General features: G+C 43.7%; 1 protein-coding gene and 1 pseudogene across 1 annotated transcript; one reads left to right on the top strand and one right to left on the bottom strand.

Moving 5' to 3' along the window:
* Positions 1-954: 954 nt before the first annotated feature.
* Positions 955-2,227, bottom strand: LOC125541748 (glutenin, low molecular weight subunit-like). Its single transcript, XM_048705089.1, has one exon. It carries the CDS (start codon positions 2,164-2,166, stop codon positions 1,114-1,116), a length of 1,053 nt encoding a protein of 350 aa, XP_048561046.1. The 5' UTR covers positions 2,167-2,227; the 3' UTR covers positions 955-1,113.
* Positions 2,228-5,553: 3,326 nt separating this feature from the next.
* LOC125514538 lies at positions 5,554-14,984 on the top strand (annotated as a pseudogene).
* Positions 14,985-16,036: the final 1,052 nt, after the last annotated feature.

The raw sequence follows: 16,036 nt of genomic DNA, 5'->3' as shown, positions 1-16,036 counted from the left end.
TCTGTTTTCTACCAGTCATATTTCATATGTGCATCAGAGGAAAAATGCTTTCAGCGGGCATGTTGGAGCGCGCATACCAAGTTCCCACATTGCAAATATGATCCTGGGCTCCTAGCCATTAATATGTTTAATTCCACATTGTCTTCATCTAATTTCTAAATGACTGGACAACCTATTATATTCTTATAGAATTATGATCCGCCAAAACCATGTTTCTCTTGGTCTAATTTCTAAATGATAATGTGCAACATCTATCTGCTGGTGAACCTTTTTTTTTCTTCCGACTGTATCTCCTACTGAACCTATTTTACGATAAGATTTTTTAGGGCATTTTTTGATGATTTTTTTCCTATAGCCCTTAAATAAAATCAAATATAATCAAGTGCAATTCATAGTAAGTTTTCTGCTCCTAGCTAGTTGTAAAGAACAAGTTCAATTTAGTATGATTTAGTTCTTGACATGACCGTGCTGCCAGCAACTCCTTTTCTCTAGCTAGCACAATAATTGTACTTGTTTGATGTAAAGGACATAAATACAAGGAAATAAATTGGAAGCTTATTTCAAATTAACTAGCTAGTGGTGTTTGTGAAGTTCAAGAAAAAGCTGGTCTTTTTCTCGACAAATAAGTTGACATGCAAAGAATCAATGAATGTATTTGCAAGAAAGAAAACATAATTATCAATAAAATTGGTTGTGATTGTCACTGTAGATAATGGTAGTAGCTAGTTGGAACTAGATACAAACCAATAAAATACAAGATCTCAAATCTCCAACCAATAAAGAGTTCAACCCAAATTTTACAATTACACTATTATCTTTAAATAGTGATTATTGTAATACATGGAGAATTAATTAATGCACTAGGTTGCGCTTGTGACCAGGCAAGACAAACTTATGAACTTGCAAGCATGGAAATCAGATCGACATCCACACAATGCCGATATGAACATTGTCTTGATACAAATTTATTTTATTTTATTTCAGAATTTAAACAACTAGTTTGAGCGGGTCACACATGACGTTGTGTGACACATTATTTGTCACCGCTACATCGACATATCCATCGACTAAACAACGGTGATCCAACTATATATTACTAGAGATCTTTTCTTATCAGTAGACACCAACTCCGATGCCAACGCCTAATGGCACACTAGTGGTGGTTTCGTACAACGGCACGTTGACACTGCACATCGTTGGCAGGTTACGGAGTGCAATGGAAGTCATCACCTCAAGCTGAGCTATCTGGTGTGGCTGCAAAAAGGTACCATGTGCCAATTGTTGTTGTTGAGGTTGTTGCCCGAGTTGCTGCTGCAACTCCTGTTGGGGTTGGGAGACACATTGGCCCAACTGTTGGGGTTGTTGTTGCTGATATTGGATGATACTCTGACCCTGTTGTTGTTGTTGTTGTTGTTGTTGCTGCTGCTGCTGCTGCAGGATGATAGAGTAGACGATAGCACGGATTGACTCATGGCGGGATTGCTCGGGGATTTGCCGCAATTGCTGGCAACATTGTTGCTGCATCACATGGCAAATGCTCTGCTGCAACATTTGTGACCTAGCAAGACATCGCTGCATTGCCACAGGGATGCACTGCTGCTGGAGGAATACCTTGCATGGGTTTAGCTGCTGCAGAACAGATGGATGAATAACTGGTATTTGTTGTTGCTGTGAAAATGGTGGTTGTTGTTGCTGCGAAAATGGTGGTTGCTGCTGCTGTGAAATTGGTGGCTGTTGTGAAAACGGTGGTTGTTGTTGCTGTGTAAATGGTGGTTGTTGTTGTTGCTGCGAAAATGGTGGTTGTTGTTGCTGCGAAAATGGTGGTTGTTGTTGCTGCGAATATGGTGGCTGTTGTTGCTGCGAATATGGTGGTTGCTGTTGCTGTGAAAATTGTGGTTGTTGTTGCTGTGAAAATGGTGGTTGTTGCTGCTGTGAAATTGGTGGTTGTTGTGAAAACGGTGGTTGTTGTTGCTGCGCAAATGGTGGTTGTTGTTGTTGTTGCGAAAATGGTGATTGCTGTTGCTGCGAAAATGGTGGTTGTTGTTGCTGTGAAAATGGTGGTTGTTGTTGCTGCGAAAATGGTGGTGCTTGTTGTTGCTGTGAAATTTGCGCAACGGCACTTGCCGCCGCAAGAGCGAGGATGGCAAAGACGAGGAAGGTCTTCATTGTGGATTGGTGTTAACTAGTGTTGCTTGGCTTTGATGCTTGTACTTGTGATGATCTTTATACTTCATGCCTATTTATAGTTGCCGGGACACCACCTCTTTTCCTTCTTTGCACCGGCTTTAATAATTCTGTTTGGATGCATCTGAAATGAATTTTTTTGGTACATTGTGTTGGGTTGCACTAGCTACAAAAGCGTACTTTTGGATTCATCATCAAAGTTGCTTTTTAGTTGTGCATATGATCATACACAAAGTACAGAAACCTCGATGTTTGGTACATATGACTCACCTTATTAACTTTACATGTCACGCACTTATCAGGATAGTATCACTTTTGCAACCGAGTTTGGAACCTTGTATAGGTTGTCAGCCATAAACAAGAAAGGCAAAGCTTGTGTAGGACTAAGTTTGCAATCGTGTGTGGGCTGTTAAGATATGCTCGATTATTGAAGTCTTGCGTGTGGAGGGTTCTTCTAGACTCGGTTGCTTTTTATAAAACTAACTTTGTATTTTCCTCTAAGATGATAAGATGAACTGACGCCTACAGAGCATGACTTGACTCATCGAATTCCCTTTACATGTAAATGATGGTAGTTGCTTACAAGCTACTCCAACTAGCATATATCCGGTCCTAACTCTAGACACGTCATCATTAGTTCCATCTTCTGATTTCTTTGAGATAAATCATCAGTTCCATCTGTATGTGAAGGAATTTTTTTTGGGTGAAGGGAAATGATAGGTGGGGCTGGAACAGAGGCCCACAGCCTCGAGCGAGTTATTAGGCCCAATATAAGAGTTGTGTGTTAGGCCACCAAATTAGAACTGGGCTATAGTTTTCGGAGGCCTCAACGTCACAAGCCCAGCCCACACTCGGCCGATCTGCATCGTCTTCATCTCCCCCTCCCCGTCCTCCTCGCCGGCCGGACCACTCGCCGGCGCAGCCTCTCCCGCACCCCGCCGCCCGCGGCTGCTCCACGTACGTCCGCGGCGGCGGAGGCGTCAGCAGCCTCCCTTCCATGCTCAGCATCTGAAGAAAGTCCGTCTTCGGTGCCGCGATATCCAAGTTAGTTATAGCATCCAGTCATCTGTATAATCTCAGTGTTTATTCTGTTTTGTACTGTCGTATTTCATATGTTCGTCAGAGGAAATGTGCTTTCTAGAGGCATGTTGCAGCTGGCCGAGTCCGAGATCTCATTTCATTTATATGGCCATAGGCAGCGATCAATAAAAGGGCACTGGAATTTATCTTCCAATGCCACTGTTGTTCTAGCTCTCTGTCTTTACTTTTGCTGCTTCTGTTGTATGGCTGCAAAGTTAGGCTTCATCTGATTTTAGTTAGTTAATCTGATCTTGTTAACCTGATAAAGAGAATTCCACCCTGCCCTTTATTCTGCTTCTACTTTTCACTGTCTCACAATAACGCAACATATTAAGCTCACCAAATTGTATCCCTCAAAAATAAAAATGCTCGCCAATTTGTATCACATACTCATACATGTATTTCATCGCGGAATAACAGGAGATTGTCAAGTTGTGTTTTACCATATCAGTGTATCATTTGCTCATATGAGCAAGAGATGGTCACCTGCCAGCTTATTTTGTTCATATCTGAGATCGATCATGCCTCCATTGTATGGTTAAGAAGTTAGGTTTCATCCGATTTTAGTTTGTTAAGCTGATCTCGTTAAACTAATAATAAGAACTCCATACAGTCGTTTATTCTGATCTTCATTGCCTCACAATAATAAGAGAACCTATTAAGCTCGTCGAAATTGTATCTCATACTCATACACATATCTTTGATCATCGAATAACATAAATTATCATATCAGTGCAAAAGTATATATCATTTGTCCATAATCCATATGCACAAGAGATAATTATCTGCCAGACAATTATTCTTATCTTTGAGATCCGATCCTGTACTCAATGCTAATTAGAGGTGTCATTAAGACAAGAAAATAACCACTTGCCCCCGGGTCTTGTCTCGTTAGCAGAAAGCATGTGATGCATTCAAGTTTCAATGAATTCACGAAAACCAATATTGTGGTCTGCTGTCACCCTTGAGTTGAGGTAATTGTTTAATTTGCATTCTTGCGACTTCTTGTATTTGGAAAGAAAATTCATACTATTTTCCGACTTGCCAATGCATCGTCACTTCTAAAAACCAATATTGTGGTCCTCCTTGTGCGGCAGGTACTTGAGATGGATTGCATTCTGTAAGTGCACTGTATGTGTGCTCTCACCCAACAATGGAGGTAATTGTTAAGTTTGCATTCCTGCAACTTCTTGTATATATCTGGAAAGAAACTTCTTACTATTTGCTCAGTTCACAGCCAATGTATCTTTGCTTTTTTTCTTTTTTCTTTTTGCAACACAATGTATCTTCACTTTTGAAAAACTGCATTGGATGTACCGACATAAATATATAATATAATGATGATCTAATGGCAAATTATATGGCCATAGGCAGTGATGATCAATAAGAGGGCACATGAATTTATCTTCTAACGTATGCATCACTATTTGTTTAGCTCTCTGTCTTTATTTTTCCGCCGGCATTGTATGGTTAAAAGTTAGGTTTCATCTGGTTTAGTTAGTTAGGGGGATCTTGCTGTGCTCTCTATCCTTATTTTTGTGGCCTCCGTTGTATGGTTAAAAAGTTAGGTTTCATCTGGTTTTAGTTAGTTATAAGCGGATCTCTTTAAGCTCTCTATCTTTATTTTTGCTGCCTCCATTGTATGGTTAAAAAGTTAGGTTTCATCTGATTTTAGTAAGTTAAGCAGATCTCGTTAAGCTCTCTATCTTTATTTTTGCTGCCTCATTGTATGGTTAAAAAGTTGGGTTTCATCTGATTTTAGTTGGTTATAAGCGGATCTCGTTAAGGTGGTAAGAAGAACTCCATATTGTCCCGCCTCACAATAACAGAACCTATTAACCTCGTCAAAATTGTATCTCATACTCATACATATCTTTCATTTTCGAATAACATGAATTATCATATCAGTACATATATCATCTGTCCATATGCACAAGAGATAATCATCTGCCAGCTGATTATTCTTATCCTTGAGAGCCGATCCTGTCCCTTCAATGTTAATTAGAGGTGTCACTATAAAAGACAAGAAAATAACCACTTGCCCCTGGGTCTTCTCTCGTCAGCAGAAACTTGCCCCCGGTGCTAGGGTTGAGGGACCCCTGGCGTCGCCCAGGGGGAGGCGGCGCGAGGGGAGGTGAGCTAGTTGCTCGTGCGCGGCCGCTGATTTGCTGCAGGTTTTGTGATATTTGGACGTTCGATGTACATTGAGATATTGGATTAACTTTGTTATGCCTATGAGATTTGTACATTGAGATATTGGAGGAACTACCACACATTTGCAAAGCAGCCATGGCTACTAGGATCATGGTTTTGCTTCTTCTCCTGCTCCTCTCATTCTCAGAGTCCACCACCCCTTACCAGGTGTTAGATTTCAACACGGCAACCCAGAGTACCGAGGAGCTTCACCAAGCTATGGAGCGGGCGTTTTGGCTCCTCTCCTTCCGGCGGTTCATCAGGCGAAGTGCATAGGAAGGCCAAATTTGTTGTTGCTGCGCGCTTCTGTGCTGAAGTGGACACGAAGCTATGGAGCGGAAGCTGATGTGCTGAAGCATTCTCTCATCTTCTTGTTGACTGCACTGGCAGACGGCCTGCAAGCTCGCTGCATCCTGGACGCGAAGGCCCAAGATGTTGCTGTCGTGCTCTTCCACGACGCGGGCGAGGAGGAGGTACCCCGGCATCACCCACCGCAGGCTCCCGTACTGCATGATGGAGCAATCGGGCACTGACATCTCTATTTGTCGAGGCATATAGTGCAATCTTATTACCCTAAAGCTTCCATGTATCTGTCGTTCGTCGGAGGGAGGATTCATGGCATATGTCATCGTCCTGGTTAATGTGGTCATCTGTTATCCAACCTTAATCCTTACTAGAACCGAGAATTACATAGGTAATGTGGGGCATTGGTGGCCATTACATATGTAATAGCTTAAATCGATTGAGAGAGAAGTTTACTTGCATTTATACTTATAGTAGTTCATATGAACAATCCATAATACTTACTAAAAAGTACGAGGGTAACGCAAGAATGAGATCAGATCTCAACAGGGAAATGAAATTAGCTCCTAATCAGCCAAATAGTGGATGTCAACCAATTTTTTTACTAACACGCAACTAATGACATACTCTACTGTATATCCAAATATGCCATATCAGACATCGGAAAAATGATTTTATTATATCTATAACAATAATGAATAATAGTTTCTTTTTGCGAAAATGATCTAACCAATTATAAAAGTACATTGGAACTATAAAGTATCTCCAACACAATAAAAATTATATCGAGATTCCAAAACCACTGAATGACCAAAACTACCGCCAAAATGAGCCACCGACACGCTGCTATCGCCACTCACCTACCGGAGCAGACTTGACATTGTCGATGAAAGCTGGGATGTCTTCATGCACGTGCTGCTAAGGACCAGCGCACTGGAGCCGCAGTCGTTGCCATGAAACCCTTGAATAAATCTGAGCTTGGTAGGAAAATTAGTGACCCACTGAAAACGACAGCTCCATTTTACTCGGCATAGGTGAAGGCACAACAAACCGCATCAACAGGTACAAAACAAAGGATGTCCATGGGGTGCCATCCGGACCGCGCCACCGGCTCATAGCTACATCAATGCCCCTGTCAATGTGCCCAAACCAGCGGAGGCACGGATCCTCCGATGAGGAGATGGTCAGGGCGATGTGGCTGGGATCTAGCCGGGGACGTGGGGCTAGGAGGCAGCTCACGGGGCATCGTGTACTTTTGAGCCCTCATCACATGGCTCAGTTAGGCCAGTGAAATCTCCTGAATAGCGAGGGCTACCCTGCCTCCCCTTTGTGTACTTCATCTCCTGTTCCGTGTCCCAAAGGGCCGACTATACACTACTAGGGAAAAGCCTAGTAGTAGCGAGGGTCAAATAGCTAGTAGTAGCGCGGGCGCTCGCGCTACTACTACGGCGCTATAGCTAACTTATAGTAGTAGCGCGGATGTGCCCGTGCTACTACTACGTCTGTTAGTAGTAGCGTGGGTACCACCCACACTACTACTATTAATTTCAAAAACAAAAAGAATCTCGATGTCGTGCGTGCTGTCAATTAATGGCAGCAATGGTTTGATCCAGCGACGACAGGGGTCGCCGGAGCTGCAGAAGGGCAGTGGCAGAACAGATCCAGCGCCGACTGCTGTAGAGGGCCCGGATCCATGGCCGAGCAAGGCAGCGGCATGGGGCTCCTCTTTGCAACCAAGGCAGCAAGCTCCTGGTCGTCCATGGTGATGACCTACACGGGCAAGGACATGGGATGGTGAGTCAAACCAGAGGGAGAGAGAAAAAGAAAAACGAGGGAGACAGGAAGGAGATGGAGGTACCAGCAGGGTTGGTCGCCGTTGGTGAGGTGCTCCGGCGTGGTGGCATGGAGATGCGGGGAACACCTACGAGCTCCGAGAAGCCGGCGGCGCGAGGTGGCCAGCCTCTTTTGGCGCCATGGAGGAGGAGGCGCGCATGCATAGGAGGTCCATGTGAGAGCCTATGGAGAGAGAGGGGGAGAGGAAGGATTTGGGGGAGGAGATGGGGATTTCAGAGCTCTTCAAAAACCATGTAGTTAGTAGCAGCGTGGGTTTATAGCCCTCGCTACTACTATCAACTTAGTAGTAGTGCGTGTTTATACCCCTCGCTACTACTATGGCATGTCCCGGGAGAGGTAAAAACCTGCGCTAGGGTAAAAATCCATGCTACTAGTAAGTAGTAGTAGTGAGGGGTATAAACCCGCGCTACTAGTAAGCGTTTGCCTAGCCTTTCCCTAGTAGTGATACTGCGGTTTTGGCAAGATTTCAATCAGCCCTAATGTGGTGTTTCCCATCCAATTTACGTGTTATTGAGTTTTATGTGTTTCTAAAAAGAACTAGCCCTATCCAGGTTCGTGGGTTGATGACTGGTTATTTTAATTTGACTTCCCTTCAACCAAACACGACATTTCTCTGCTTTTTTGGCAGGAGATCAGAAACTAAACATGATTCTCTCCCAGCAAAAGAAGAAAAAACTAAACATGATCTAGATTATGTACAATTACAATATCTTATGTCGATACACCTATTTAGCATTTGTGTGTCTATTGTAAGAACTGAATGGGTCATTAATATATTGAATTGGGTCTACTCTTCGTCATGCAGTTTTCGTTGCCCAACTACAAAGCAATTCATGCTAATTTTTCCATTAAACTATATGGTCACTTGTATGCAAGTAGCCCTACTATTTCACACAAATTTTGTTGTCTACTCACATGATAAACAAATGATAACGGCTCCTGAATGCATGCTTAACAGTTCACGCCTATTACGTGCTTACCTGAATGGAAAACGATCTTAACAAAGACTGCAGTATATATAAGTCAGGCCTATATATATGTACTCAATCACCTGAACTGCCTTAGCTAGGATGCAAAAGTGAGTGTTATATGAGAGGTTTCGAATTTATTTTATGCTCTATTCCGTTTCTATCAATCTGCTTGAAATATTGGAGGAAAACAAAAAAAAAACCTATTTAGCTGCCATAATCGCGTGCTGGACCATGAACAACACATTTATGACCCGCCTGCGTGGTTATCAAAATATCTATTAGTTTGCGTCCTTCCTTGCGGAGACATTTATGTTTGGAGAGGAGCAACCATTTGAATATCAGTCTAACAGCTTGCGGTGGAAGCCTCGTTCAGGTTGTCCAACTGTTTCTCATTATATCCCCGATACGATTGATTCTTGGGCCCTCGCAAACCATTACTGTGAGGTCACGCTTGGCATTCCTTGCTTTTTCTCTATTAGCTTCGATGCGCGGCATGCGCGAGTACTCCACAAGGACCTTTGCTGCTTCCAATGCCACTTTCTCCGCGAGTACTCCCTATTAATTCTTGGGCTCCGCAAGTACTCCGCAAAGACCCCGATCGTGTGGCACGAAGCAAATGTGCCCACACGTCCTGGCCCAGCTACGTTAGTTACCCGCGGGATGACTCTTTAGTTACCTCGGGGGATGGCAACTTTAGTTATTCGGGATGGCAAATATAGTTGTAAAAGCATGTCAACTCTCTCTGTTTTGGTTAACTATAGTTGCCATGTCTAATTTATGGTAGTTGCCGCGTGTAATCAAATCATAGTTGCCGTGTGTGATTAACTACTTGCCACATGTGGTCAAACAATAGTTTCCATGTGTGTTTACATAATTGCCACATGTGGTCCAACCATAGTTGCCATGTATGGCTAATCATAGGTGCCATGTGTGTTTACATGATTGCCACGTACGCACAACTGCGGTTGCCATCTACAAACGAATCATAGTTGCCATGTGTGTTTACCTAGTTGCCACATACGTGCAATTGTAGTTATCATCTATCACTGTACGAGCGTCGTGTGGGCGAAGAGTAGTTCACCCACACACGCGTGGACTGGATGGTGACTGTGTGCATGGGAACTAGTTCGCCCACACGGCGCAGCTGGCAACCGCGCGCTGTGGGTCGTGTGGGCGAGCGCTCTAACGCCCACACAACACGCTAGGCCTACTGGCACTGAAATTCCAATAGATTCCTTTAAGATTCATGCAAAACATAACAGACGGAGACCAACGCGTGTGGGCGTTATCATTTTTCTTGTTGTTTTGAATTGGATATCCGTGCAACTGTAAATTTGACCCAAATTATATGGACTGCTGTAATCTGTCGTGGACTTGTGGTTCACCCCTGTTTGGCGACTCTTCTGGTGCACTCTGGTTAGTTTCTTGGTCATCGCTTTGTATTTGTTGCCCAGATGAAATTTGAGTTTTCAACCCACTCCAGTTTACAATTGTAATTATGTGTAATAAGTATTTGTTTTCTTATTTATTTTCATGGTAAACTCGATTGGTCTCATTTTCACCGTCTTAGAAGAGATAAGTTTTAGGTGCCACAAAAAAATATACTCAGATCCTTCCATTTTTGCATTTACTCGGTGTTGACACTCAAAAGTGGCATAAACATAAATGTGGCTCAAAAGAGTGCTCAGCGTGTTGAAAGTCGCTGCTCGGGGTACTGATCGGCCGGTTACACACCCAAGACCACCAGAGAAGGAGAAGTGTTCTCCATGAAAAATCTTCATCTCGTCAAGGCGCATGATTTTGATATTTGAATCACCTCAATCCAATGTCGTATTCAAAATTTACACCCAAAGCAGTGCATCCCTGCCACTAATAAAAAGTTTCAGCCGGCACCAAACACCCATATAGCAATGTCGACAGATTTGGAAGCCTGACTGTCCAGCAAAAGTACACTATCTCTAGTAGAGGAGTGGATGTTGATACAAGGCATGTCGTCTGTTTCAGTTGGTCGTCCGGTTTGCACAGCTTAAGATGGTTAAGCAGCAGCAACAGCAGCAGGTGAGGCTTTCATGTTGGAGGAGGTGCGCATGTTGAAAATGTGATGGTCCTATGAGAAACGGGTGACGACAGACATTGGCAGTGCTCCTGGTGCTGAAAATTGTATGTCTGCCTGTGGAGGAATTTCAGTTTCAGATTCGGTGGTTTGAAGCAGATTTTGATTGCTTCGAATAATGTACTAGGTTTTCATCTTCAGATTGTAATCAATCAGCTTGGTTGAACTTTGACCTCTATCTTGTTTAGATACTTGTAACGTGAATTTATTATCAGCTTCAACATTTCCAGGGTTTTGGAGAAGCTAGGATACTCAAGTTTGTGAGCATTTATGTCTAATTTTAGTTTTGTTACTTAGTTGAGACATTGTCCCGTGCAGATGCTTGTTAGACCGTAAAATTGACTTCCTGGAGTAATATTGACAGCTGAGATGGGAGCCGCTGGTCTCAGACTCCTTGTTGGGGAGCAAGTTGCAAAAGTAGATAACAGAGTAATAAAAAGTGCTTACTGATCACTAACATGTGCTCTGCTTGTACCATTGTTATGTTTAGGAGATGGAGGCCACGGAAGGAAAGCTTGTTTTTGGCGTGACAGGTAGAGAGAGGTTTGGCTGGTGAGGTGATGAAGAAACTGAAGATTTAGAACAATTAGTAGCTATGTATGTGGTGATGTTAGGATTTGGTGCGATGTCTGTTTGGTATTAGGCCCGGATATTCGGCACATCTTTATCAAGGGGATAGGAGTAGCAACATGTGTTGTCTAGATGGTGGTTTCAGGCTGACTGACGTATTACTTTGTATGTTCTTTGAGAATAATTAATGATATGGCTGCATGCATCCTCCAGATGCAGAGGCCGGGGTTTATCCTCCTTAAATAAATGTATGTGGTCGTCTGGGAATTTTTTGCTGTTCTATTATGGATTTGATTTCAATAGAGATATCTTTCATGAGCTCGTTTAGCAAGGAATCGTGTTTTGTTTCAGTCTGTAAGCGCTCCATATATACTTCTTGCAAAACCATGCTTCCCTGCAGGTACAGGGTCCACATGGCGACCCTATGATGGACCTGTCCTCAAGTACGTACGGTGAGTAACGAATCAAAACTCCCAACACATTTAGTACTTTGCTGATCTCATGTTATTATGCATCTGACTCGAGAGGCTATTTATTGTCAGAGGCCTTGACGAACAATGTGAATGATACCCATGGATGGATCTCAGGAACTTGGCGGCAGATTTGGAAGCTCGACTGTTCAGGCAGACTGTTTCAGGTGGTCGTTTGGTTTGCACGGTGTAAGATGGTTAAGTAGCAGCAGCAGGTGTGGCTTTCATGTTGAACGCGATGGCCCTATGAGAAACGGGCGAAGGCAGACATTTACAGTGCTCTCGTTCTAAAAACTGTATGTTTGTCTATGGAGGAATTTCAGTTTCAGATTCAACCGCACCGAACAGAATTGTCCTTCATCTATACTCAGATATGTGAGCTATCTTTAATGTATCTAGTATTGGTATTGTTATTTGGTTGAGAAGAAATCGGCCTTTAACTTGTTCAAGAAACTTTTTCAACTGTAATTTTTTATCTGTTTCAGTGCAGATAGTAGGGCTATAATGCTGGGTTACTGTGGAGTTGTTGGCGGGGTATATTCATCCATTTTGCAATATGAACTAGGTTTGGACTTGTTGAGAAGCTTTCCAGCATTCTCTAGATTGGAGCCTGCTGAAGAATGTGAGTCTGCTAGCTAGGGGAATAATTGCTTCTAAAACTGTACTGAACCTGCAGTTGCTCTAGATCGAGAATTGTTAGGGCCTGCGGCGTAGGGTGAGAACCCGGCGTCGAGTCGAGTCAAGCATAGCTGCTGAGTCACATCATTTAGATTTGGTTGGCTGCTGGTCATTTGGGTGGGTGTCTACAACAACAGGCAGGGGTCGGCAGTTCAGTGTCATGGCCGCTTATGCCCAGTAGTGCTCTCTAGATATCCGATTAACTTCCACCATATTTCCTCTCAAGATCATTTTTTTCTTCCCAACCTACTGATAATATGTTCAAATTTCAGTAGCCACGGGGCGGTTGGGTTTGGAATGTACTCTAAAAATATATAGAGTTGCGCTTATGTATTACAAATGTAGAAACGAATGGAGTACAAAGTTGAAACACTTATCTTGGAAAGGACTCAGTACATATTTACGTAGCCAGAGATCGATTTTTGAGAAACCCATTTCTTGGTGATGTTTTCTGCGCAATTTTTTTTCAGATTTGTGCTTTTTTTCTTTTACTTTCTCATAGTTTTTGTTTGCAATTTTTTATTATGGCGTTTCTGCAAGTTCTATCGACAGGATGGTGGGTAAGAGCAAGGGGAAAAAGGCTGCAGCAACCGCAAAAGAAGACGATGTTATATCCGGGAAGCGCCGACGAACTGTTCCCAAGAAATTCGAATCCCCCTTTGCATTTGACAAGCCAAGCAAGCGAACGCACGTGGTACTAAGCCATCCGGCAACACTACCGCAACTAGAGGTACCGTTACTAGCTAACTTAGTGCTTAATTTACTACCATTTTATGTACTCACCGTTCTTGACGTTTGTAATTTATCGTGCAGCTCTGTTTAGTGACCATGACGTGGAAGGCTCTGTTAAGGACGAATTGACACCGGAACTCATCGATGCTGCTGTTACATTTGTGGAGGCAGCTGCTTGGTCTGAGAAGAATATGACAAAAAGAGTTTACTACAATGAACGTGGCACCTCTGTGATTGTGGAGAGTATACGACCGGTACTTGAGCATACATGGCCGGCGGATGACGTAAGATCTATTACCATGTTCTGCTATTTAAGTGCATAATCTAGGTGTCACCTATGAACATAAAATGTTCTATTATTTTACGCAGATTATCGATGCTTACCAGACACATTTGGCTCTACGCATTGGTCATGATCGGCACCTCTGTCCAGCCTGGAGGTCCAAATACTTTGTTGATCGTGCTAAGGCATGAGACAATCCTAAACCGTCGAAATACAACATGGATAGTGCGTTGAGCAGAGCTGGAGCAGTACGTAGGGTTCTGGACGAGTATCCCGTCCGTGATAAGGTACGATATGTTATTACTAGTTCATTAACACTCATTTTAGCAAGCATAATTGCATCTGATTACAAGTGTGTTCCACATTTTAGCCGTTTATCCCGTTGAACGTCGGCAATACACACTAGATCACCATGGTGATGCACAACCGCAAGAAAGAATTCCGAGTTTTTGATTCTCTCTATCCTGTCGAGTTCTCTCTCGACACTATGAAAGCATTGGTACTCTCCCCAACATTGAGCATTCTTCATATGAAATGTCATATGGTTTCTCACTACTACTTTCTTTGAAATAGCGACTAGCAATAGCAATTGATATTTTTTCGTCAAGCCTATATATATGAAGAATGTCAGAGTTAGTCCACGGATCTTCTTGGAGTGAGGCAATCGTGCCCACTGCTGTATCAGAGTTGTCATCCTCACCCATGAATCAGTTTTGTCCATGCCTAGAATATCTATGGTTATTTAGATGTCGAAATTTACCAGCGGTTCTAAATCTTCCTCCCTCCTTAGAGACCATACATATTTGTTGTTGTAGTAGTATTCAAGCCCTATCATGTCAGTTGGATGGGCTCCAGAAACCACAAGTCACTGTTTCCATAAATTCTCCAGAGCCATCAGCAGTAGCAGAGAGCATTCACTTCCTCCTCATCTTGAATATCTGAATATATGGTCCTGTGATAGCATGTTGGGGGGGATCCTCCGCCTGCCCACATCCCTCGAGACGCTAGATATTATGGGCAATAGTCGGTTGACGTCGCTGGAGTCAATGTCAGCAGAGCACCCCCCATCGTTGGAAACCCTTTCTCTTTTTGACTGCACTACCCTGGCATCCCTGCCAAATGAGCCACAAACATATGGGTCTCTCAAAAATCTTACAATATTTGGCTGTCCAGCTATAAAGATCCTCCCTAGATGCCTGCAGCAACGACTGGACAGCCTTGACTACAAATGGCTAGATGCCCGTTATGAAGGTATGATGCACATTTCTCTATCTATGCCACATATGACCAACCAAAGTAGTCATCCATCCCATCGCAGTCAACATATTTGTTTAAAGTTTTTTCTCCATTGTTTTAATGTCACGAGGTAGAAATTTGCATGTTACATTACTTTGTACATGCTTGTTCCCTGACCTCATTTGTGATATCAATGTGCAGTAATGGCGTTTAAACCGAATACATGGAAGGAGATACCAAGACTATCCCGTGAGCAGAGGGAGGCCGCTCGAGAAGCCAGGCAACGCCAGCGAATAGCAAGATTATTCCGTGTGTAGGGCATGTATTTTGTTTGTTGGCTTCAAATAGTGTACCAGGTGATTGTTATGTGCTTGGTTGGACTTTGACCTGTATCTTCTTCTTCAGATATGCTCCTAATTGTAATGTGAATTAGTTCATCTCCTTAAAACATTTCCCGGGTTTATGCCTCCCTGATGGTTGCTCTGCTCTGCTAGCTAGGGGAATACTGACTTGTAATTGCTTATAAAACTGAACTGTGCAGCAGTCGCTCTCGATGGAGAATTGTTGGGGCCTGTGATGCTTGGCATTGAGGCGAGGGTCGCTGGATTTGGTTCGCTGCTGCTCCTTTGGGTGGGTGGGTGCAACAGGCAGGGGTCAGCAGTCTACTCTCATGTTCGCTGTAGCTCACTAATGCTGTAGATATCTGAATAACTTGCATCAGAGTTCCTCTGAAGATGAAAATTTTCCCCTCAACCTGCTGATTTGTGCCTCACACTTGTGAGCTAGCTATGTACGTAGATCTAGTTCTAGCGTCGTCACCTTGTTGACAGGGCCACCCGAGGCGGCCGGAATACCACCGCCGTTGCCTCGATCTTTGCCGGATGGAAGCACAGGGGAGTTGCATCTGGCGCATCCGCGATCTCCCGGCATCCTAGCGGCGCGGGGCCATTGGGAAGAAAGGGAGGATCGACGAGATCGGACGGCGCGCGGAGCGATCAGCCGCACGGCGCGATCGGTCTAGGAGAGGGAAGATGGGCACAATGGCAGGCGATCTTCTCCGATGAGACGGATCCGGGCGTTTGGATCGACGGACGGCTTCGATTCACACCGCACTCGCGGTGGCTGGTTCTTCTCGATCTGGAGAACGATATCCTCGCCGGCGACTATCTACCGGAAAGCGACACGATTGAGGTAGGTTTGAATTTCAAACTTGATGCTTTTGACGTCGTTGTTGGCGAGCGTGTGCAGCTGGATTTGCGAACGAAGACACCAGCGATGATTGATCTGACGGAACCGGCGATACATGCACGACTGGGTGGACGTTTTTGGGCACTCTTGAAGAGTGACGACGAAGATCAGGTGGACAGCC

The sequence above is a fragment of the Triticum urartu genome, chromosome 1 (genome assembly GCF_003073215.2).
Source record: "Triticum urartu cultivar G1812 chromosome 1, Tu2.1, whole genome shotgun sequence".
NCBI classification, from domain to species: domain Eukaryota; kingdom Viridiplantae; phylum Streptophyta; class Magnoliopsida; order Poales; family Poaceae; genus Triticum; species Triticum urartu.
The sequence above is the reverse complement of the archived record's forward strand: the minus strand, read 5'-3'. Positions and strand labels throughout refer to the sequence as shown.